The sequence below is a fragment of the Oreochromis niloticus genome, linkage group LG22 (assembly GCF_001858045.2).
Source record: "Oreochromis niloticus isolate F11D_XX linkage group LG22, O_niloticus_UMD_NMBU, whole genome shotgun sequence".
Lineage (NCBI taxonomy): Eukaryota > Metazoa > Chordata > Actinopteri > Cichliformes > Cichlidae > Oreochromis > Oreochromis niloticus.
The window spans coordinates 441,782-468,113 of NC_031985.2; the positions used below are offsets into that span (position 1 = coordinate 441,782).

Genomic DNA, 26,332 nt, shown 5'->3' on the forward strand with positions numbered 1-26,332 from the left:
AGAGGAAGAAGAGCAAAATGAAGAATTGTGAAACCTAAAGATTTTGTTAATTAGGTGTTATTCACCGGTTTTATTTAACATTTTGGAAACAGCATTCGTGCTGAGATTACATCTTACATAGCTCGTTATTTGGTGTGTGTGCAGGTCATATAAAAAAAGATCGAAATGATGATAATCTGATGTTTTCAGTCTTTTAATAAGTAAACTTTCAAACACATGTTGGTTCATTTTGAACATTTAATGGCTGAATAATTAAAACAAACCCATCCCAATAGATTTAAGAGAATAGAAGCACTAAATATTTGTTCTAGGTCCACAGATTAGACGAGGACTGCGTGTTTATACTGGTCTCTATGTTAATACGAGACGATGCTGGATCTCATTCTGCTTCCTCGTCTCCGTCTCTGTTCCTCTTTCAGGTGTTCATGTTTTCCAGCAGATATACGGCTGTGAATGGGACGATGAGACGAATGAGGTGGACGGATATGAGCAGTTTGGTTATGATGGAGAAGACTTCATAATATTTGACCTGCAGACAGAGACGTGGGTCGCTCCAAAACAACAGGCTGTGGTGACCAAACACAAGTGGGACAGTAACAAAGCTTTTTTAACCAGTGTGAAGAACTATTACACTCAGATTTGTCCTGAGTGGGTGAAGAAGTATCTGAACTATGGGAGGAGCTCTTTACTGAGAACAGGTATCACATAAGATAAGATAAGATAAGATAATTCTTTATTGTCATTGCACAGTCATACATAGTACAGTAGTACAATGAAATTGGAAAAACTGTCCTACATCGGCACTACATATAACACAACACGACACGATATGACACATCACAACGCAACACAAACAACACAACACAGTATATTAACTTAGAAATAAAAAAGAAGAATAAGTGTATGTGTATTGCACACTGTTATTATTGCACATTAATTATTATTGCACCTTGTTATAAATATAAATATTATTATTGTTATTGTTTTAAACATTGTTACCTCCCCCTAAAAAAAGTCCAGGCAGGTAGCCAATCAGGTCAGCTATTTGCATTGATCAGGGCTATTGCCCTGTTGTAAAAGCTGTCCTTGAGTCTGTTTGTTCGGGACCTCAGCAGCCTGAACCTCCTGCCAGACGGCAGCAGCTTGAACACCCGGTGTCCTGGGTGTGTACAGTCTCGTAGGATGCTGCGTGCCCTCTTGAGACAGCGAGTGCTGTACAGGTCCTTCAGGGAGGGAAGAGGATGTCCAATGATTTTTTGGGCCATATTGATGACCCTCTGGAGTGCCTTTCTGTGTGCTGTGGTGCAGCTGGAGAACCATACACCGATGCAATATGTCAGCACACTTTCAATGGAGCAGACTTAGTGTGATAATTTACCTCATTTTTATTAAGTAATACTTAAAACATTATTTTTTTAGTTCATTTTAGTGTTTTTTCTCTCTTACTCTCTCCCTGCTAATCTCATGTGTTTTTAATAGGGGTGGGACTTGATTAAAAAGAAATAATCTAATTAATTAGAGGCTTTGTAATTAATTAATCTCGATTAATCACATTTAATCACACAAGAAAATTTCCCCCAAAGCGCAAATGTTTTTTTGATTTAAAAATGTTTTAGTGGGCGACAGAATCAAATAATAGACACACACATGAATATATTAAACTCAGGCTCTTTTAATTTCTGGTGGGAAAAAAGCACTGAAACTGCATTTCCAATGCAAAACAGAGAAAAAAATAATATCCCTGGACAAATTTGGCAGACTTAAAAATAAAGTGTTATTTTAAGTACTTTAAGTACATGTTCAAAGTGGTATTGTCTTTAAATAATAATAATAAACATTTCAACATAAAGTGCAGTTTTTTCTTCTTAAAAATAAGGCAGAAACATAAAACCTCATTTGACCAGCTTCATCTTTAAACTCTGAGTAACCTTAGCCAACATTATTTTGTACATTATGCTAAAAGAGTTTGATCATCAAATATTTTAGTGCAAAAAATAACAAGCCCATTGGACTCACAATACCTCCATGCTTATTTACTGTTTGTCTCTTTCAGCCAGTTACTTAGACAAACTAACCTGTTCACATTTCAGGGCTCAGGGCAGCTCTCTGCTTTGCTACTATGTGACCTGCAAGTGAGAACAGTCTCTCACATGGGACAGAAGTGGCAGGACTAATCAAATACTTGATTGGTACTGCAGACAGCTGTGGGTGGGTCCCTGCTCGACTCGCCACCACTGCAGCGGCCAGTCTGTCTCGCTGATGGTGGATTCTGCTCTGTACAAACTCAGGGCCCTGTTACACAGGACGTCCTCATCTGAATCAGAGTCTGAAGACAATGAAGAGAGGAGGAGGCTCTTTGTTGTGGCTCCTTTGTGGTGTCATCTTTACATTGTTCCTGCAGCAGGTCCTTCAAGGCTGGTCCAAACCTCTTCTCGCGCTCCCCTTGAAAGACACTTTAAATCCTTAAAGCGTGGGTCAAGCACAGCAGCTATCTTGAGCCAGTGATGGTTGAGTGTAGCTACACGTTGGGATAGGTGCTTTGTGAAGGTAGTCCTATCAGAGACCTCCATGTTGTGATGCAGGTGGCAGAAAGCAGGTAAAACCACTGAACATGAGACATGTGTCTCACCACCAAGAAGCTCACTTACAAACCTGTAGTAGACAGTTCAAGAAAGTAATTATCTACACAATAACTGTGAACTACAGAGCTTTTTGAGGAAACCGTAATGATAAGTTAAAAAATAGTCTTATTTACCTGCATGGCTCAAGGACAGTCGCCAGCCTTTGGAGTTTTTTGGAGTTGTGCTTTAGTTTGTCTAAAGCGGCAAAACAGCCTCTTGATTCTTTAGTAGACGAGAAACCAAATCCAGCGTTGAAATCCACCGTGTGGAAACATCCTGTATGAGTGGCTCTTTCTGTTGCTCCAGTTTTGTTTGCTCCTGGTGTAGTTCCTCCATATTAGCAGGTCTGTCTGTGATGCAGCTATCTTTACTTGCTTTTCAGTGTCATAAAGCTGTTGAATTGTACTTGAAATAGTCTTTTGGCACGGCAGTTGGAAAGTTGGATCACCTGACGCTAACTGTAGCACAGTTTCTAACTCCCTATCTTCTACCACTGATAGTGGTCTACAGTCCAGAGTAATCCATTTTGTGAGAGAATTTGTAAGTTTGACTGATGTTGACTTGCTAATTTTGGTCCTGAATCCAGTCATTTCATCCAGTTTGGCCTGCCGACACCTTTTGCTTGTACTCAAACTGCTAGCACTAACAGCTCCCACAGTTTTTGTGATGGCTGCAACATGTTTTGCATTTAGATGGTACCATAAGGTTAAGTGCTTCGGTGGTATGCAAACTCCTTTTTGCACAGTTTGCACAAAACCACACTTTTATCAAGGCTTCTGTCTGGTAGTCTTTAGAAATGAAATTTGCCTCCGATCAGTCCTTACAACATAGCTCTGATGAGTGCATCAGTGTAATCGGTATACCAGGAAATTGTATAATGACGAAAGTTGCCCTTTCCTTGGAGTGCAAAGTGCGATTAAATGCGTTAAAAAAATTTACGCGTTTTTTTTTTTTTCAAATTAATTTTTAACAATCAAAATTTTATTCTCAAATTTCAAAACCATTGCCACAGCCCTTTCTAATGTGTTTCTCCCTCTCTTCAGAGATTTTTTCTTATTTCTTTATTTGACTCTTAGTATCCTTCATTTTTAAAATAGACTTTACATGGTATATACATTAATATGCGTGTCTAAGGCATTCAGACTGCATCAAACAGAAATGATAAGTTAGCGTGCTGTTATATAGAAACACTGAACTGTGTTTTTCTTTACTCTCCAGTTCTTCCTTCAGTGTCTCTCCTCCAGAAGTCTTCCTCCTCTGCCATCAGCTGCCACGCTACAGGTTTCTACCCTGACAGAGCCGAGATGATGTGGAGGAAAGATGGAGAGGAGACTCATGAGGGTGTGGAGATCCTCACCAACAATGATGGGACCTTCCAGATGAGTGTTAACCTGGATCTGAGATCTGTTAAAGCTGAAGACTGGAGGAGGTACGACTGTGTGTTTCAGTTCTCTGGTATAAATGAAAACGTCACCACCACACTGGATAAAACAGCCATCAGGATAAATGAAGGTAAGAATATTATCAGAAATGATGAATATGTGATGGGTATCATGAAATACTGACTTTATTTTCAAAATGTAATTTTACTCATTTTATAGCCCACAGTGACCTCCTGTATGAACTCATCATGTGACACAGATCAGATATAAAAAGTCTAAAACTGAAAAAACAACAACCCACAAGCACAAATAATTTTTATTTGTTACTAACTAATCAGTCATGGTTAAATGTTTATTTTTTTTATAATATTAGTATAATAAAGTATTAGTATAAGTCAAAGAAGTTAAAGACGTTAAGAACAAAAATGTCAGTTTTGTCTTGAGCTTTATTTTTAAAACAAATTCAACATTTCTTGTCAATCATTGAACAGAAATTTCAGTGTATTTTTTTACAAAACAATATTTAAAATTAATAAATCAGTTGTTTACTGTTCTTCTTCTTTGTTTTTTCATTTGCTTGTTTTTAGCCTCGACAGAAGTGCCCAACATCACGATTTACATTTTGTAAATATTAAAGTAGAATGTTGGATATTCAAATGATGTGCTGCAGCCATCCCCAGAACTCCTCAGGATCTTCATTTATTCTGTCCTCTGTCATTTTTCACCACCACACATCGTCACTCCTCTTCTTCTTCCATGGCCTGGATGTTGCACAGTCAACTTTTTACCTGAGCAGCTCCTCCATGTGCACTAATTGAAATTTCTGTTGTGCTCACATAAATTACATTTTAATAATAATGATTTAAACCTGTCAGCAGATTTTCTAAGATAGTTCTGACCTACACAATGAAACTGTGCTAACATATTTTTTCCAAGTTAAACTATGAAAGTGACAAAAACAGAATGAATCCTCCTGCAACTTAGAAAACTTTGATTCTCTCCCTGTGTTTGTGTTCAAGCTGTTTGTATTTAACACTATCATCAACATCGGCAGATTGTATGATTTGTTTCTTATAGTTGAACATTGTTAATCATTTTGTATTTTTCCTCCTCAGATGCAAAATTTTCTTCTCATGGTTCTTCAGACATAACCAGCAAAACTCAGCTGATGACAAGTAAGTGCAGGCTCTGTGTGACACACAGCCTTAATCTCTGTGTGGTGCTGCATGTTTTTACTCATTAATCTCATGGATTTTTATACTCTGATGCACTTTAAATTATTTTTAAAAAATTCTGCAATGTTCAGCTGGTCTGACTCACCAGCTGCAGATTTGACATATAAACCTGCCATCGCCTTCATATTTCACGTTTCTTCTCATACAGTCGATTGTTTTTGCATTACTGTTTTCAAAATGCTCTCATCTAAAGGAAACAACATCCTCAGTGGGAGCAACATATAAGCTGAACATGCAACCACTGGCAAAGATCTAGATATGACAAACTAGACATTTTTATGACAGTGCACATCTCTCCAGTTGCTGTTTCTTATCAGGGTAAGAAACAGTGGCTTCCACTAAAACCTCATATATGAAGACAACCGAGGCCATATAACAGATTGTTACTGGGGAATAAGTAACTAGTTAAATTGTATAACTAGTGGCATTACAGGCGAGGGTTTGTGCAGAGATGGTCATGGCCCAGTGTTTGTCTGACACCTCTTGCATCTTGTTGAGTTTTGTATTTTAGGATTCAAGGATTCTTTATTGTCATTCGCATCACATGTTTACATGAGGTGGAACAAAATTACGTGCCCACGGTCCTGGAGCGAAAAGAAACAGAATAAGAAAGAAAAACAGAATAACAAGTAATAAGCAATACAAATAAATAGAGTGCAACAACCTGAGTACCAGTATGGAATATAGATATAGAAATGTAGGTATAAATACTTTAGCAGCATACAGCACTTTAGTCTTTGACCTGAATGTTGTTGATTTTTTACTTTAGATTAATTGACTGACAAAGAGAGTGTGATCTGGCACAAAGGTAACTGATGTCACTGAACACATCACATCACAGTCACCTTTGTGTTGTACTGAATGCTTTTAAAGAAATCCTTATTTTTTCCCACTGATTACATTTGCTGATGCATTTGGAATTTTTCGTTCACTCCTCGTTTGTGAAAGCTGAATTTTTGTCTGAACAGGAGACAGTTTTAACACGTGGACTAACTTCATTTCATGAGCGCTCACCTGAAACCTTGGCTGATTGTGACCTACACCCATTTTCACACCTTGGCTCATGTGATTAGGTAGAGGATCATTAGGGGGTCCATTGTCCCTCTCAGAGGGTTACTCACACAGGGTTTAAATCTGGGACTCTCCACCATTTGACCCTAGAACTGAAGAAGTTTCTCGGATGAGGGGTGAAACGTCTTCAAGCAACTTAAACAAGTCCAGATGCTTTTCTTTCCAAGCTCCTTAGACTACGATGACCTGGATGACTGAGAACCTTCACAGACATAAACACATAAAAATACATAAAAAGAGCAATAATTGATTTTTTAAAAATATAACTTTATACTGTAAAAATATAACTTTATACAATAATAAGTAAGCATGTTTGGTTTAACTCTGGATGCCTTTCCTGACACAACCTCAAAGGGGATTTGCGTTTTGAGCTGGAATCCAACCAGCAACCTTTTACTTACTAGGTCAGTATGCTAACCACTGCACCTTTGGAGGCATCATGATTCAAGATCAATAAGTTGAACTAATAGTTCTCTCAGTTGCTTTGCTCTGCTTTGAATTAACTGCAGATCAGTTCATTTACACTCACTTTACAATCACTAAGTATCAACACGAAGTGTCTTGAAACACAGAGTTTAAGATTTATTAAAGCTGTGATAAATAATTAGTTAACACTTTGATGAAACCTATAAATAAGTATTGCAAAACAACATTATTTTATGTTAAATGTTTCTGGTCAGCTGTGTTTTGATTTATGGAATCAGGGAAATGAGTCTTTGTTTTGTTAGACTACTGCACTGTTTCTATACTTGTACATCTGAATAAAAGTTTAACATTGTGGTCGTGCATAATGTCGAGTATTCAGAGTGTGGAGAGGAGTGTACAATAACATGAGTGCACAGAAACTTTGTGAAAAGTGAGTCATGTTCCAAACCTGACACCAAAAATATTGAATTACTCAGTATGTAAAGATGGATGCATCACTACTTTCATGTTAAAGGTGCTGCATTTATATTTTCCAACATGAAGTGTCATGAACAACATGAACCACTTTAGACTCTTCATCAAAGCCCCTAAAAATAATTAATAGCAGTGATAATAGTGTATTTTAGTATTATTGTCTTCAAATGTTACATTTTCCTAACTTCTCTATAGTTCTCGATAGTACAGAATAAAATGAAAACAGGTTTTATGTCCAGTGTTGTTGCTGTCATGATGTAACAGTCTCTCACACAGAGGCTGTTTGTCATTAATAACCTCATTAAGACTTCTGGCAGAAAGAAGATGCAGAGGTAATTTAATTTATGACACAAATCAGTGATGCAGATTTAAAACACACTTTAACTGAAATACAGCAAAAGTTCAAACTGCTGTGATAATGCAGGGACATTAATGTGACTTATAAAGTGTTTTATTTGTTTTATTTGTTTCCTAAATGCATCAAAAACATTTGCTAATGTAGATTAATTCACTGGAATATCTCGAGTTGCCAGCCAAGGAGATGATGGACGTTTATTAAAGATTTCTGTTCCAATTCTGGTCAAATTGGGCTTCAGTGTTTGTTTACAGCTCTCGATCCAAGGGACAGTAAGTCAAAATCATGTTACCTTTTAGTGTCCAACATCAGTCTGTATTCATTGTGAATTTTGCTGTAAGCTGATGTAGATTTGTTTATGTCCTTTATTCACTGTAATATATAACATTTGAGAGAGGAGGAGAGAGAAAAGAAACAGAGTGGACATGTGGTCAAATTCACCAAACATAAAGTTGTAGCTTCTGTTTTACCCACATTCACTGATAAAGATTTCGCATAACGAAGCTGTTAGTTATACTGTTATCAATTATGGATCCCAAACCTGCTCTTATAATAATCTTACAAGAATTATTCTAAGATTATATTTTTTATTCTCTGGTTCCTAGTTGAGTGCGGACGATGGAAAGAGAGGGGACAGAGATATCATACAAGAACAGGAAGAACGAGGGAGCAGACAGTGAAGAAAAAGAAAAGTTATTTGTCACAGAGTAGTTTTTATGTATTTCATGGAGACTTTGTTTTCCAGTAGCTCATGTAAAACCTGCCAGTGAACATTGTAAACAGAGCATATTGGTGTGAATAGCAGCATTTTACAGGATTCACTCTAAACATGGCTGAACAGCATTTCTGCCACTACAACGATGTGACCGGGTACAAATCTGCTCTCCACGTCTGTGGAGTGGCAGCGTGATTTTCTAGGCTCTGTACTCAACAATGCCACTTAAAATTCTTGATGGTTTGGTGGACTGCCTCTGTGTGGTTAAGAGACTGAAATAATGTTTCTCATCTTATCTGTTTTGCCACAAATAGTTCTTTAACTTCTTTAATGACTGAGCCTTTGCATTGAGTTTTATAACTAAAGGCTCCGCCCTGAAACCGGTGGATTAGATTAAAATCTCTGATTATTCACTCTGATTTATTTTTAGAGACACATCATCCAACTAATTAGGTTGCCTTTGAAGGTAATATTTTAATGTGTGTCAAACTGAATTAAGGTTTGGAAATGTGAAAATGGTTGATGTCATTTGCAAGCAGCATATTGCCTTTATATTAGTCTTGCTCCTGCAATTTTGATTTTCTTGGCCTGATTTGGAGGCTTGTTGGACCAACTTTTCCTCTTATTTTGCTCTTTGTGTAAAATAACAGTGGCATTAACTTACTACTGTGATTATGTTAGTCTTCATAAACTTTACAAACTCAAAAGAAAAATAAGGTCTCCTGTTTCCTCAAGTGCCATTTATTGCAGAGCAACTAAGCTGTGTTGTGAAAGAGAAAACGGCTCTGCAAATGGAAAAAAGAAACAGTTCCTTTTATGAGATTTTGCTAATGAAATTTTATCTGGATACTTTAACCACCACAGAATGAATTTACAGTTTTTTGAGGTAATTGTGCCGGGATGAGATAAATCTGGGCTTCCCTGCTCAGGCTTCTGCCCCCGGGACCTGAACCAGGTGAATAAGTGGGAGAAGATGGTTGGATGGAAGCTTGCCATGTTTGAACTTCAGCAGGGCGTCTCGACCATATCTACATGCCTGAAAGCATCGGATTGCTACCATGTGATTGGCTGATTAGAAATTTGTGTTAATGAGCTGTTCAACAGGTGTACCTAATAAAGTGTCCGGTCAGTGTATATGTATAACCTGTTTTCCTTTTGAAGCACTGAGGAAGCACTTCACCACAGTTTTAGTCTTTGTAGCGTCAATAAAACACTGTGTTTGTCCTCTGGTGACATTTTATTTGGCAATGTTTTCAGTCTAAATGTAGCTTAACAACACAGAGACAATAGAAACAATAGAAACTTTAACCTACAAAAGACCTGAGCAGCATGACTCATAAACTAAACATACTCCTGTATAAAAACAAAGGTTGAAACACCCGGCCTCTCTCCCAGCCTCCTTATTTCATCACATTTGGCAGACTTTACTTACAGTTCTGCTGATAACATCAGTGGGTCGTTTTAACCCAGATATTAGTGATGTTGGCACTGAGGATGGTTTTCATTGGCTTGATGATGCTGCTTTGACCTCAGCTTTGGGTCTCCATCCAGACCCACATAGATAATAAGATATTAGCTGTTAGATTATCGAGAGGTCACCATGAAACTGTTTATTTTTCTGTTTCTCCTGGAAATACACGACACGGTGGGATGTGAGTTAGACATTTGTATCACTTACAGTAAAGGTTTGTTTTGGGGTTTTTTGGTTTGGTTTTTTGCTAAGAAGGACATATTTAAGATTATTTTTAAAAAGGCCATTAATAAGCATTTTTTCTCATTCCCAAGCTATAAATATCTCTCATAGTTATGGGAAAATGCTTCAGGAGGCATGATTAGCATCACTTTCCAGTCCTAAACACTAAAATAGGTTTGGCTGTTTTAATCACATCAATGTTTCACTGAGACCAAAGGAATTCCTGATTCCTGCACAGTTCAGGGTGTGTCAACAACATTACTAACAGTGTAACATGATCCATTACTCATCATCTTTTATTAATCACATCAATTTAGACTTTTAAAATAATTTAAAATAAATTTTAACAAAAATACAATCTGATATTTTTTAATTTGGCAACATTTACAAGGAGCCAGTAATGAGTTAGTGATAATTTGATTAATAATCACATCAGTATCAGTCTAAAAAAAATAGTTAAGAAAACCCTTTGTGTTGGACTGTGGCGTAGCCTTAGATTTTTGTTTTGTTTACATTTTAATCACCCTGATATAATATATAATTTATAAAAACTGCCCTTAATTCAGCATTGTTAGAATGATAATAGGATGATTTTTTTTTTTTTTTTTTTTTTTTTAAACCTGTCCCGTTTGGTTCTTTTGCCATCAGAATTATTGTCTAAAGGCGAAGAAAGATGCCCAACGGATTTACTTTACCAAATGGACCATCCCAGCCTTGCCGTAATGGTCCATTTGATTCACCTTTTATTGTTTATTTTATTTTCACTTGCTGAATACGGGACAGACTTGACTGGTGGAAAGAAAGGGGAGAAAGAAAGAGGGAAAGAAAAAAAAACCTGAGAAGAGGGACGGGGAAAAAGGGCAAAAAACAAAAACCAACAGAATAAGCAGACAAAAAATACATATATCGATCACCTGGATCACCTGTTGAGAAAGAAAAAAGAAAGCAAGCAGAAGAAAACGAGAGTAATAAACAACATCACAATGATATATGGGAATATGACAGTAAATACTAAATATTAAACATTATTGTGCAGCACGTGAGATCGACAGCGCACAGTGTGCTTTGCGGTAGGAGCCAAAAAGGGTGTAGTTTGTGTGTGTGATCACCCGTGTGTACACCTGTGAGCATGAACGCGCTTGTTTTTAAAAGGTTCCTTCATGTAATGATCTGCTAGAGGGTGTGGGGGGCCACTGCCCCGACCTCCAGGGCATGAAGCATTTATGGAGGAGATCAAGACTCCAGACATCCAGAGGCCCCCAGAACACAAGAGACCAAGGAAGACCAACAGAGGGGCAGCCGCGCCACTATCCAGAAAGAGCTGAGGAGAGTCCCAGATGAGGGGTCACTCAGCAGCCGCGGAGCAGAAGCCAGGGGGGTTGCAGTGACGTGCCCGTGAGCTCCGCCGGCAGCCAGCTGTGCCTGAGTGGCCGAGCCCCAGGCCGAGAGGCCGAGGGCACCCCATCCCCGAAGTCGCCCGAGCGAGCCCCAGGCTCCAGGCCCCGATAAGCAGCCGCCAAGGAGTGAGCCGGTGGGTACCTGGGCGCCCACCCCCGGACACAAAGAACCACCAACGCACCGATGTCTGAGGGCGTCCGCCACCGGCAGGGGAAGTGGTGGGGGAGATAGGCCTCCAAACCTTGGAGGGCCTGAGATGTCCCCAGAGAGGTGGCGTCTGATACCCAACCTGACATATAGACACAGACATACAGGCACACACAGATACAAACATCTATTCCCACCCTCATGCTCTCATATACAATTACTCAACACTCACCCAACGTGGAGACAGACATAAAGAGACGCTGTACACACAATCACACTCCCCAAGCGTACTCTAAGCCCCGAGTCTAGGTACCCTTGCCCCTGGAGGGGGAAACTGCACCCAGACTCATCATCATAATAGGATGATTAGATGAAAGATGCGCTGTTTCTGTTGAGTTTAAAAGCTGAAACAGTCATTTTTTCTTACAGCGACTCACTCTCTGAGATATTTCTACTCTTCTTCCTCTGGAGTCTCAAACTTTCCAGAGTTTGTAGCTGTTGGTTTGGTTGATGATGTTCAGATGATTCACTATGACAGCAACACACAGAAAGCAGAGTTTAAGCAGCAGTGGATGGAGAAAGCTGCAGAAGATGATCCAGAGTATTTGTCCCGCCAGACTAACAGGCTCATGAACACCCAGCAGGTCTTTAAAGGCAACATCGACATTTTGAAGCAGCGATTCAACCAAACTGGAGGTTTGATTCTGTTTCACTTTTTTACTCTTAAAATGAAGCTTTTTATTAACCCAGCTGCTGACACTGAATAAAGTCTCTCCAGGATTTAAAGATGTTTATTGTTACAAACATAAGCTAGCTTGTTAGCGCCCTTCATGGTTGCTGACCAGCCAAATCTAAAAAGTTGATTATGTGTATTTATGTAGTTTTTGATGAAGATCTTCAACCAAACTGAAATATCACATCTGTGGGAAAATATCAACTATTTCCTGCCCCTCTTGGACCTCAGGTGTTCACATTAACCAGCTGATGTACGTCTGTGAATGGGACGATGAAACGGCTGAAGCTTACGAATATCATCAGAGACATGGATCGCTCCAGTAACGCAGGCTGTAATCACCAAACTCGAGTGGGACAGTGACAGATCTCTTTCAGGTGATCTGAGGAACTATCACACCCAGCTTTGTCCTGAGTGGCTGAAGAAGTACGTGAACTATGGGAGGAGCTCTCTGATGAGGACAGGTAAAATCACATGACCTGATTTATTGTAATACACAACTTTAATTTCATGTGACTCCATAATTAACAGGCCACATCCTGATCTTCTCATACATTTATTACCACTTTATCACATTTATCTTTTTCCTGTCACAGTTTCTGTTTATTTTACTTTTCCAAACCATCACCGCAGCTGTTTACAGCACTCACTTCACTTGTGTACTATTGCCCCATTCTTTAAACGGCATTTATATTTGTGTGTCTAAGACATTCAAAATACATCAAATGGAAATGGTAAACTTAGCATGCTGTTATGAACTGTGATTTTTTATTTATTTATTTTTATTCCTCAGTTCTTCCCTCAGTGTCTCTCCTCCAGAAGACTTCCTCCTCTGCCATCAGCTGCCACACTACAGGTTTCTATCCCAAAGGAGCTGAGATGATCTGGAGGAAAGATGGAGAGGAGCTTCATGAGGGTGTGATTAAAGGAGACATCCTCTCCAACCATGATGGGACCTTCCAGATGAGTGCTGATCTGGATTTTTCATACACAAGGACTGGAGGAGGTACAACTGTGTGCTTTAGCTCTCAGGTGTGAATGAGGACATCGTCACCAAACTAGACAAAGCAGTGATCAGGACTAATGAGGGTAAGATTAGACACATAAGAGAAGAAACCTTAAAAATAAACCTTTATTGTGTCTTATTTGGGTTTTCCATTTGGCTCCATGTGAAAGAAGGAAACAGGAAAAAGCCCTTTTCACACATGCTTAGAACAAACCAGGTGTTTGACACAGATTAGGCAGCAACAGTAATAATCTGGGCTTTAGTCTAAAGGGGTCGTTAAACTGATGATCTAAAACTTTCAACAAGTATCTAAAAAAGGCAACAAACTGCTAAATCCAAAATACACTCAGAGAAATCACACGAGGGAAGACAAACAGACACTAAAACAAAGACTGAAGGGAGAGGAGACTGTTTGTATGCACACGAGGTAATCAGAGAATGACGTAAAACTAAACCCAAGATGTAAAGAACAAATGACAAGCAAGCTAACAGGAAATGGATGAAACACTGAGCGAACTTAACACAGGGGCAGAAACAGGGACCCTTAAAGGACCAATAACACTCTGTGACTACAACACTAACAAGAACTAAAACACAAACAAGTCTGAAGGATCCACTAACACAGCACAGATGAAAATAAAGATCAGACAATAAACAGAGCAAAGGGAGCCCTCAGCAATCACACAAGAGCACATAAAGAAGAAATAAACACAGCAGCAGACCCGAAGATCACACACCGCTCAGATTAAACAAAATCTTCGTCTTTCATCATCATCACTGGGAGGGATTTTTTTAAAATAATAAAAACAACAAACTTTAATGTTGATGTGGTTTTAGTGACGCTGATATTTTGTTCTGGTTTTGTGTGGTCTGTTTATATCATGGAAGGATCGAAACTCTGATACTGTGTTCATTCATTTATTGTTTATGACTGCCTCAAACATTGAACTGTAATATAAAACCTAAGTTTGATTATTCACTATAATCTACAAATAAAAGTCTGTGTTTAGTTCCTGTGGTGTTCTTTAGATAAAGGACTGTTGTGGTGTTAATGAACGTTGGTCTAACAGTGAGATGAACTACAGAATGGAAATGTGTTGGTTTCAGGTTCTTCAGTCTTCCCTGCTGGTGTTGTTATCTGGATTATGGGAATACTGCTCCTGCTGACACTCTGCTTCTCTGGGATCTTCATCTGGATGAGAAAGTATTAAAGTGAGAAATATGAAACACATTTTGAATTTAATGCTCTTATAATTTGATATGTTTCATGTCTGTTGCTTCCCATGTGATAAAGTTCATAAAGTGTAAATATTTGTATGAGATTATTTTTGCTTTCATATGTTCTGAATAAATAACTATTGCTCTCTGTTTTCAGAGCTGTACTGACAGTAAGTATTTGGTTTTTATTTAAAATGTTTGAGACTGAAGATGTTTGAAAGATTTCTCTGTGTGTGACTCAGTGCAGCTTTAGAAAGAAATTTATCGCTCAACCATCTCAGCTTTGCATGAAGTCATCCTCTCCCAGCTGTCATGACTCAAAGGTACATCCAGGACGAGATGCCAGTCTACCTGAGAAAGAGAGAGACAGCCACACAAACTCACACGTGCAGGGAAAACTTAGAATTAAAATGATTAATTAATTTCTGGTAATTAAATTATTTTAGAATAAACATTTAACTTAACCTACAAAAGGGTCTTTCTGTGTGGAGCTTGCTTGTTCTCCCCGTGTTTGTGTGGGTTCTCTGGCTTCCTCCCACAGTCCAAAGACATCCAGTTACTAGGGATAGGTTAATTGGAAACACTAAATTGCCCATAGGCCTGAATGTGAGTGCGATTGGTTGTCTCTGTGTTAGCCCTGCAACAGACTGGCGACCTGTCCAGGGTGTACTCTGCCTCTCGCCTTAAGACAGCTGGGATAGGCTCCTGCGCCCCCGACGACCCTGAAAACGATCAGTGGAAACGAATGGATGGATGCATTTAACCTGACATGCATCTTTTTATACTGTGGATGGAAACCTACAGAGTTACAGTGAGAACCTGCAGGAACTTATGATCAGGAAGCTTCCTGCTGCATCCAAAATGGAGAAACTGAAAATAATACAGACGTTATTTGGTTTTAATTTACAATGCAAGTCAGATTCAGTTTACATAAAGTGTTTGCACTGAAAACCATCAGTTTTAGTGAGAGAGATCACTGCAGGAGCTCTCAGGCAAAGCTGAGCACACACACACACACACACACACACACACACACACACACACACACACACACACACGCACACACAAGTGCTTTTAAGAAATTAAAGAAAACTGATTTGCTCACACAGGATGCTGATGTATAACAGCCGCCTGACATGTCATTGTAGAGAAGTTCAGACCTCCATGATTGAGTGTAAATATTCTCATAATAATCTGTAAATATTCCAGAGCTGTGCAGCTGTGGAATATAAATGTTCTGTTGCTTTCATCTGTTTATCTTAAAGTTTCATAAATAAAATGCTTTTTAAATGAATTATTATGTCATAGTTTCATATTTTTTGAAACTACCTCACAGGGAAGGTAGAGGAGAGGCAGGGCGCAACTACAGGTAACAACCTGACCTGGTTTGTCTTCATGATTTTCTGTCAGAAATGAAATTAGAGGAGAAATAGGGAACAAACGGGAACAAGGTTTCTGTTGATGAGTGGACACATGAGACAGGACTTATGTTTCCATCCCACATGATGACACCATGAGCCAATCCTCAGCAACTCTAGACTTTTTTTTTTTTTTCAGTCATTTCCAAATAATTTCCAGGAATATTTTTGGGAAACTTGTCAAAATATTTTTCTTTTAGGTAGATGAGGTTTACTGGTTACAGTCTTCATCATTTCATTGATAACATCCCCACCGTCCTGGTATAAGTAAGTTAAAATCAGTGTCAGAATTTTAAAGTCATCCCATTTCATATACAAGAGTAACAAAAAGTATTTTGTTTACCAACTAACAGCTCTTTGAAAGGTCCTCATCTTTTCTCTGAGATAAACCACAGATAATAAACTCTCTCATCCTGTGAATAACAATGAAAATGTTAAACTGATCCTGCGTGTGAGGTCATTTTAATATTTACATGGGGGGAAAAAGACCTGAGAATTAGTTTTATGAGGCCTGGATTACATCATTCATTAATCTCTACCATGTTTGGTTGAAATCAAATATTGAAGTCATCATTTAGTGATCAGAGAAAGCCATCACAACTTTATTATTAAAATGTTTCCAGTTTTAGTTGCATATTATGAAACGTCAGATAAGAATAAAACAACAACAAAAAACAATTTTTAAATGTAAATGTTGCACCTGTGCAAAACTACATAAGAATATTTCAACAGCAGAGGTAGTGGTATATGATTAACTTATACAGAAACGCTTTTAAAACTTGTTTGTGGGTAAAGCCATCAAACCTTTAAAATATTTGCCTGGATATTTTGTACATGAAGTTTTTATGTCCTATTAACCACTGAAATGAACATTATTTTAGATAATTCTTCAAAACAACTGCCCAAACAAGTGATCATATGCATGTCTAAGTGAGAGGACATTACAGGAGTCATCATTTTTAACTCAAGCAGGTGATGTTTCCACTTTTCTACTGGGTAGAGCTCAGAACAGGTCAGTAGACTACAGCAGGTCAACAAAGACAACAAATCTACTGAAGCTCACAATAAACATTATGTGACTTATTATATGGCACTGACTGTTGATAAGTCTGGCCTGTAGTTATCTGATGTTTGAGATTCAGAAGATTGAAAAACCTTTTGACTGTGTGACTTTGTGCAACTACAGAAAAATGATCCAGATGCAAAAAATAAAGTAAAAGCTGAGAGACTGCATGATATTAAACTGGCTCAGTATTTCTCTTCTCTTGTTTTGACAGGAGACCAGTGAAGAGCAGAAGATAATGAAACTTCAATATGATATAATAACACATTAATGTACCATAGAAAACCACTCAAAAATTGTCCAATTGTCCATTTTGTAAATGCTAGTCTCCAGGATTTCTTTTTATGACAAAGGGAGAGAGAGATGGCTGATGTGATGGAAAGAATGTGCTCATTGTGAACCTGCTGTAATCTATGAAGAGCACAGGGCGCCAGTGGCGCAGTTACCAATTTTGGAGTTCTCTGGCAAATGCCAAACATCCTGCACGGTGTTGGGCTGTAAACACAACCCCCACCTGTGGACATTGGGCCCCCACACCACCCTCATGGAGTCTGTTTCTGACCATTTGAGCAGACACATGCACATTTGTGAAGGTCATCTTGCAGGGCTCTGGCAGTGCTCCTCCTGTTCCTCCTTGCAAAAAGGCGAAGGTAGCGGTCCTGCTGCTGGGTTGTTGCCCTCCTACGGCCTCCTCCACGTCTCCTGATGTACTGGCTGGTCTCCTAGTATTGCCTCCATCCTCTGGACACTACACTGACCGACACAGCAAACCTTCTTGCCACGGCTCACATTGATGTGCCATCCTGGATGAGCTGCACTACCTGAGCCACTTGTGTGGGTTGTAGACTCCGTCTCATGCTACAACTGGAGTGAAACCACAGCCAGCATTCAAAAGTAACCAAAACATCAGACAGAAAGCAAAGGTACTGAGAAGTGGTCTGTGGTCACCACCTGCAGAATCACTCCTTTATTTCCACCTGTTGTCTATTCCATTTGCAACAACATGTGAAACTGATTGTCAATCAGTGTTGCTTTCTAAGTGGACAGTTTGATTTCACAGAAGTGTGATTGACTTGGAGGTACATTGTGTTGTTTAAGTGTTCCCTTTATGTTTTTGAGCAGTGTAGATTAAAAATATATTTTTTTTTAAATTTAATATACTTAATTCTTTTTTAATCCAAGAGCAGTCACCATCACCCACTCTGTGCCCATGACTTGAAGACTACTGTATAACTTTGCTTAACTGCTACACTACATTCACTTTTTCTACTGTTTTTAATATAGTTGGCTGATACTATTCTTACAACATTTACATATTTGTGTTCCACTGGCTCAATAAAGAGCTGCTAAACAGTGTTTTTATATTTTTAACAGAGACAACAACAACAAAATCAATGACGACAGTGGGACAGTGGTGAGGTATTCAGTAGGAGTGACACACTGTGTAAAAACATTTTTAAAATATGGTAGCTCATTGTAAAAACAAATTTGTGTTGCCGTTTAGTTGACACAACTCTTTAATTCAAACTTTTAAGTTAGTTCAACTTGTTTACTATACTTGGGTTAAAGTTGGCCCAACTTTTCTCCAAGATGACATAGTGACTTAGTACACCTAATTATAGACGTTGCGTCAGTTTAATGTTTCTCTTTGGGGTCTAGTTAGCCCCGCTGTTACAAATGAAGTTAGTTCAATTATTTGCAGTTTTTTGCTGCACTCATTATTTTTCTCTGCTGCAAAATAATAATACAGTGCTGCCACCCAAAAAATTAAATACACAATAAAAAGCTATTTTAAATGAGCAAAACACAAAGAAACAGTTCGTTAAAACTTTAAGGACAGAGACGATTTCATAGGATGATGGCACTAAAAACAGTACAAACCAGTTAAACAGCAAATATGTGGAATGATGGTGGCAGGTACAGCTAAAGGTTTATAAAAACTTAAGTGGGCCTGTTCATTGTGTTGCATAATCCACATTTCATACTAAATTTTAATTACTAAATACTACATTTGTGTAGCATCATGCTCTGCAAGAAATGCTAAATGCTTAAACTAAACCTGACCTGAAAAAATGAAAACTGCTGCTGATTTACTCAGCGTGAGTGTGTTTAGTATTAGATGAGTCAGGTAGTACTGAAGGTTCACAGAGTGGAGACGAAATTTGTCTTTAGGCTCTATGTTAAACCATAAGAATGCTTTTTGGATGGTTTTCATGTGAAAGTGTCTATGTTAACTCTAAAGTTTAATCAACTAACCTAGTGTGAGCACTTCTGTTTGAAAGAGTTTCTGCCAGAAAATTTCACCCACTGCTGTCTTTTGCAAAGCTGTGACGTCACAACAAGCTGGCTGGTCATTTTCAATGATGGTCATGGAACAAGACTGATTATTATATCAATTCATTATGATTAATAACACCAACACAGCGATAAATACAGTGTAAGGCTGCATGTATGTGGACAGGTCAGCAGTCCACCACAGGCTGACTCTGTGATAGTTTGATGAGTTTCAGTCAAACAGTAAGTCTGTTACTAAAGCACATTAGATGCAGGTTCTCAGCACCTAAATCTAATGTGAGCATATTTCACCAAGTCCAACAAAACCTTTCTGTACTGCTTTAAATGTGTACCTGCTTATCTGGATGTTCAGTGCTGAGAGTCAGTCACCCAGACTCAGACCTCTGCACCCTCCAAAACAAAAGCAACTTCAGCTGATCCTGCGACTGACTTCAGGGTACAGATCTCTAGTGGTGTGCGGATCGATATTGAAATATCGATTCTTCCGATACCAGTAAATTATGTTCTAGAATCGATTCTCATATTAAAATAGCGATATTTTAGTACTTTGGGGTATATTTGAAGTTTATTATTAACAGGAACACAGTGGAAAGAAACTATATCATTTGGATCGTCTAAATTGGAAGGAACTACTTCCTCTTATGCCTTTCATAGTCATGTGCGAAATACAGCTGTATAAATGTGTCGCAGCCCCTTGGCGTGCACACTCACAACAATGGCTGAGCATAGATGTGTGGACGTATTTTACATATTCTGTGATATGATTTACAGTGTAAATCATATCACAGAATATGATGAGCTTATGTTAAGGCGAACTGAAGAGGAGAAGAGGGACAGGTGCTGCTAGGGCGAGACTCTCGCAGAGTCCTTTAGTGCTGCAGGCAGGCAACATGTTCAAATAGCACACAACTTCAGGTTTTTTTTATTTCTATATGATAATTCTGCATTATTAAGCAATAAGAACAAGTAGTCTGATGTCCTGTAATCATTATGAAGCTATATTATTATATTATTATTACAGTTACATAATACAATTATATATTGCATTATGAAATACAATGAAAAATTACGTTTTTGTACAGAGTATCGGTATCGGATCAGTATCGTCGTTACCACCCTGAATTTTACTTGGTATCTGATCGGAAAGCAAATCAGTGGTATCGCACATCTCTACAGAACTCCACAGGAGCTCTGTAGCGATTTTAAAATTCTTTATCATTAAAAAAAAAATCACTGGAACAGAAGCTAAATATAACACAAACATAACAGTTTGCCTCCAAAAAGTGTCTGTGAATCTGGTACCTGTTTAATTAAATAAACTTGCTTTTGGCTATACACCCACAACTCTTGTGATGTGACTTAAGGACACTTGGAGTACAGTAAAAAACAAAAACAAAACTAAAAACAAGCCTTATAAGTGTTGCTGCCACAGAGCTGCCCTTGCTTGCTTGATCGCTGATCTAGAACTTCCTACGTGTGTAAGCGTGTGGGTGGGGGAGGGGCATTTGGTTATACACCCAGCAGGAAAATCAAAGCCTTCATGTTCCGTTTATAAATGCATGGAAGTAGAACTAGCTAAACTGAGCTCACTAACATATCTTTACTGTATTACAGAGCACAACAACATCGCCTACACTGTGCAGTTTAAGCAAATTTAAGCAATGCAGACACATTACACCACCCTACGTCACTTAGCTTTTATAATGGCTGCCAGAGCTGTACTGGGTGTTATCGAGCGTTTTCCCGATGGGCCGGCCTCTGGACACTGGATTGCCCAATCAAATCTCTTCATGCGCCCTGCTCCTCTTCTACCTTCGCTGTGAGCTCACGCAGCTTGTAGAAACGGTTTAGTGCGGACGAAATGGCGAAAGGTGCAGCTGAAAATTAACTTTAAAAAATGTGTTAGCTATTATGGTGGACCAAACGTGCTAGGCCTATTTCTTTTGGCCTAGTCCAGCCCTGAAGCCCTGCCTCTCCACCATTTGTCTCACAGTAACTGGCTGTCATGAAGTTTGATTGGATCAGCTCAGAAAGCGGTGAGGTTGTAGTGCTGTTGTGTAAAGGTCACGGAGTTGATAAACCATTTAATAAAAATGAAAACACTGATAGTATTAAAAATATATTATTATTATTCCCACCCTCTATCTTTTTGTGCTCACAATCGTGTTACGTTACCAATGATTATTTGTTTGTTTTTGTTTGTTTGCATTATGATTGAACTTTGATTTTGTCATTATTTGTCATTCCTAGTCTTTTGAGTTCAATGTTAGAGTTCTTAGTCTTCTGGTTTCTGTCACTGTGTTACGTTTCCTGTTTTACTTTGAAAGTCTCTGTGTTATGTCAGTGTATTCAGATTTGCTCCCCCCATCTCGTAATGTTAATTAGATCCAACTGTGACTCTCTCCTGTGTGCAGTTCCCTCGTTATCCCTCAGTGTATTTAAGCCCCGTGTTTCTGTCTGTCACTGCTGTGTTGTACCATCATCCTACACTGTATGTTCGGTCCATCAACCTGCCTAATTTATTTGTGTCTTTAGTTTAGTTAGTTTTTTCCTTGTTCAGCAATAAAGCTGTTTTTTAAGTTTACGTTTTGTGTCCTGGAGTCTGAATATTGGATCCTTTTCCTGGCTTCCTGCACACAGCACATGACAAGGAATTTAAAAAATGTGGGATTTTATCACAGGACAAAAAGGGCCTGTCTCCGTCTAGCAGTATACAAATTTATGAATCTGTCATGTATCAATAATCTTTATGGAGAGAATATGGGGAGATCAGATCCGTCACAGAACGTTATATGGATATTATATGGGAATGAATATTATAAAATATCTTGTAAAATACAAGATATGTACATCCCAAAGGTCACAGATCTGGCAAAAGGTCTTTAAAGATTTGTCTGGAAACATTTTATATAATAAAAGAAAATCTGCTTATAGCTCCAATGGCAAATTGGCAGGCCTTCATGTCAAAATATGAAGGGTCAGACACAGATCCTTCAGTGGAGTGTTTTTTTGTTTGTTTGTTTTTTAATCTTGTCCTGCCTGGCAGCAATTGCAATCAGAATAATGAACTGAACGGCGGTGCCAAACCCATTTTGCTTTTCCAAGGTCAGGTCTACAAACACTCTATTGGCTCCTCTTGTTCATGTGTTTCTTTTATCTGTTTATTTATTCATTTCTATTTGTGTTACTTCAGTTATTACATTATATGTGGTATAGTGTGTCTAAGGCACGAGAGAAAAAAAGGAAAGAGGGAAAAATCGAGAAAATATAATAAAAGGGTAGAGTACAAATAGAAAAGCACAATGATACAGCACCTGGAACAAAAAACACTGCAAATGCACAGATAAACAAATCAATAACCTTCTTGTGGTGAGTGTGTGAGAGAGAATACCTGTGTCTTTGTCATGAAGGTACTTAAAAGGCACCAGTTTAGCTCAGTGGGATGAGCAGGCGACCCTGTGTTTTATGGCTGAGAACGGCAGGTCGAGTCCGACCCGTTGCCTCTTGCCACGTGTCTCTCTCTCTCTCTCCCTGGCTTTTGTTTCAGTCTTAACTGTACCTTAAGGGCCGGAACCAGAAAAAGGCCCCAAAAAACAAATGTACTTAATTAAATTAAAGTCTGGAAGCCACAATAATGCCCCCCAGGAGCCAGAGGCAAACAGAGATGGAACCAGGACCACTGGGCCATCCACAGCCCCCAAGAATACTGAAGACCTGAGGCCACACATCTCGGCTACCTGCACGTCCATCACAGAGTAACAGAAGCAGCTGACCTCCCTAATATTAGACAAGATCAGGCACCCAAGAACCGCTCGGCTTTGCTGGCTAGTCTAACAAAAACAGGGTCTCCTTTCTCATAAGACTCAGGATACAAAGTCAAAATGATGTTAATCAGTTAGATTTGTAAGAAACATTTACTGGGTATAATATGTTTATTTCTGGCTAGTGAACTAAATTAGGAGTTTTCAAAGTATTTTAGTAGTTATGATAATAGCTTTTCTACTTTTATCAAATGCTTTTGAGAAGTTTAACTAGCGAGTGCTATGGCAGTAATGTTAAGATAAAGTTAAGTAATAGGTGTTATTGAAAATGCACTGACTCAGTTTCTGGAACCAAAACTTGGTATGAAAAAGCTAATGGCAAGCTAGCAGACTTCTGACTGGATAAGTGGAAGAAAATTGATGGTGGATAATGATTTTTGAAATAGAAACTGACCTATAACACGTCCCCATTTGCTATTTTATGCCAACAGGAGCTGTTACTGCTGTCAGAATAGCTTATCATTGTAAATGATAAAGCTGATCATGTTGACTACAACCAGAGCCAACCAACAAAAATATGTCAAGATGAATGAACTAAGCCTGGATGAATTCTTGAATTCAGATAAGCCATCCCAGAAAATTTGAAATTAATTGTGTAATTAAGTGGACAATGTCACTTTCTAGAAACCACTTTCTAACATGTATGCAGGTATACAGGGATTTTGTTTTTACGTAAAAAACATGTCAGCTTTGACAATTGACTTTTCATATCCTTATAAAGGAATAAGGAAAGGACCACGGAGAGTAGCCTGCTGATCTCAGCAAGTGACTGTAAGAAACATGAGCAATCTGACAGCTCCCCAAAAATGAAGCTAAAACATCTCCAAAACGTCCAGGTCATAAGCTCTGATTCCTCCATGTTAGCCAATCCATCTGGGATCAAACCAGGGGCAGATCTTCAGAGTGGGGGCTGCCCATCTGCAGTAGAGCCTCTTCAGTAAACCCGAGAAAAAACCAGAGGTCCCGCCGCACTTTTTCAGTAAATTAAATGTGTTAGTAAGCTGTAACTGACGTCATTAGCAAAGACGAGCTGTTGAGGAAAGCCATGCTCATTAACTGGTCAATGCATATGAATGAATTTACCCTGACGAGAGAAATCACTGTGAGCTTGAAAGTTAATTAAAATCAGCTGGAATGTAAATGTGTCTGCCTTCTGAGCTTCTTCACATTTTTCATAGTACACGTTTGACACATATTTTTTCATTTAAAACAATGATAACATTAATAAATATAATTAACATTTACACTATAAGGATAGAAACAAAGCATGGATCCATTTGCATTGATCTAATACTGATATTGATGCAAATGTCGACCGGTCCACCTCTAGTGCAAACAGCAGCATGTTTCAGTGTGTCTCCACATCAGTGAGGACAGTAACACCAAATCAAACGACCGTGCACTTCATTAATCCCTCATTAATGGCACATTTAACAGTTTTAGCTGAAGATGAATTTCTGAGGATTGAAAATGTTGAATGTTTTTTTTGTAATCATATTTTCTAATATTCTTTTATGTATTTCATGCATGTATTTTAAGACAGGTGGGAATTATGTCTCCTCACCCCCGTCTTCATCACTAATGACCTAGTCCAGTATTTACTTGGGCGTGACTTAACCAGTTAACCAATACTAACCTGTTATATGTCAGCTGGTCTATCCATGAAGGTGTGATTGGTTAATTTGAATTTTTTCCTGTTTCCTGTTTTTAGCGTAAGCACACTGTTACTATGTGTTACTATGACCCTGATGAAGGCCACAAGCCGAAACGCGTTGGTCAGTCAATAAAGTTGTTCCTCTTCCCTTTAAGTGTTGCTGGAGTTTCTGCATTGTGATTGAAAATGTTCTCACAGTATTCTTCTCTCACTGACTGTAAAATCAGTTCCAGTTTTTGATATCTCAGTTTGTTATTAACACAGCTAATGTCCACAAAATAAAAGAAACTGGATTCAAATAGTAAAGCCCAGCACTGATGTGCTGAAACTAACTACGCACATTTGGCTGCTTAAGTCAAAATTTGTGTTAGGTTATTCCACTTTTTCAGCATAAACTATGTGTATAACCTGATATAATAAAACCCGATGTAAGGTCAAAAGGTCTTCACTTGTATGTTAAAATAAAAACTTTAATCCAGGATTCTTTGCACAGTATTTTTACCACAAGGTTTTCAGAGTCATTCATACCAGACAGAGGCTCAAAGGTATTTGGACAAATTAAATAACTGAAAATAAAATGTTCATTTCTAATACTTGGTTGAAACCCCTTTGTTGGCAGTGACAGCCAGAAGTCTTGAACTCATGGACATCATTAGATTAGATTAGATTAGATTAAATTAGATTAGATTAGATTAGATTAAATTAGATTAGATTAGATTAGATTAGATGAGATGAGATGAGATGAGATTAGATTAGATTAGATTAGATTAGCTAAAACTTGATTAATCCCTTTGGTGGGTTCCTCCAGGAGATTCAGTTTCCAGTAGCACAGCACCGAAAGAAGTTGCACGTTAAAGAGTTGGAATACCAAATAAAGGGAAATGAGAGAGTACAAATATTAGCATAAATGTAGCATATTTACACATATACACATATATACATACAGACAGAATATATAATAAGGATAAATAGGATCAATAAGAATACGAGTGAATTACACATTTCAACTATTGTGAGTCTATTGCACAGTGATTGTTGCACAGTTGAATGTAAAAAAAAAAATATTGCACAGTTAAAAAGCACTACAGCTCAGTTGTCCCCCCCCTCCTTTGTCCTCCTGTTTCCCCTCCCTCTCCTCTCCAGAGAGGAGTTAAACAGTTTGATGGCGTGTGGGACAAAGGAGTTTTTAAGTCTGTTGGTTCTAGACTTTGGGAGAAGAAACCTGTCACTGAACATGCCCGGCATTGTCCATAATGTCCAACAGTTTCTTTCGTGTCCTCTTCTCTGCCACTGTCACCAGAGTGTCCAGCTTCATGCCGACCACAGAGTCAGCCTTCCTGATTAGTTTTTCCAGCCTGGACACGTCCTTCGTTTCTGTGCTGCTCCCCCAGCACACCACAGCATAGAATAGTACTCCGGCAACCACCGACTGGTAAAACATCCTCAGGAGCTTCCTGCAGACGTTGAAGGACCTCAGTCTCCTGAGGAAGTACAGTCTGCTTTGGCCTTTTTTATGGAGGTGCTGCGTGTTGTGTGCGTGTTGCCCGGATTCCTTCTTTTTTAGTGCTCTGCAAGGCCTTTACTGCAGCAGCTTTTAGGTGTTGTTT

At 38.6% G+C, this 26,332-nt stretch overlaps 3 protein-coding genes and 1 long non-coding RNA gene across 4 annotated transcripts in view; all 4 read left to right on the forward strand.

Annotated features, from left to right (window-relative positions):
* The window catches only part of LOC100697852 (H-2 class I histocompatibility antigen, Q9 alpha chain), a 102,388-nt gene that overhangs the window by 21,775 nt on the left and 54,281 nt on the right, over positions 1-26,332 (forward strand). The gene's annotated exons all lie outside the window — the stretch shown is intronic.
* Positions 1-26,332, forward strand: part of LOC106096465 (class I histocompatibility antigen, F10 alpha chain) — a 95,218-nt gene that overhangs the window by 2,750 nt on the left and 66,136 nt on the right. The window lies entirely within an intron of this gene.
* On the forward strand, positions 4,639-6,372 carry LOC112843601 (uncharacterized). The gene is made up of 3 exons (XR_003216050.1): positions 4,639-5,178; positions 6,008-6,046; positions 6,207-6,372. It is a non-coding gene; the product is annotated as an uncharacterized LOC112843601 (long non-coding RNA).
* Positions 9,833-26,332, forward strand: part of LOC100702595 (class I histocompatibility antigen, F10 alpha chain) — a 99,416-nt gene continuing 82,916 nt past the window's right edge. The window contains 4 exon segments of the mRNA XM_025902595.1: positions 9,833-9,931; positions 11,947-12,213; positions 12,482-12,547; positions 12,550-12,714. Of these exon segments, the coding sequence (XP_025758380.1) occupies positions 9,880-9,931; positions 11,947-12,213; positions 12,482-12,547; positions 12,550-12,714 (550 nt within the window). The 5' untranslated portion in view covers positions 9,833-9,879.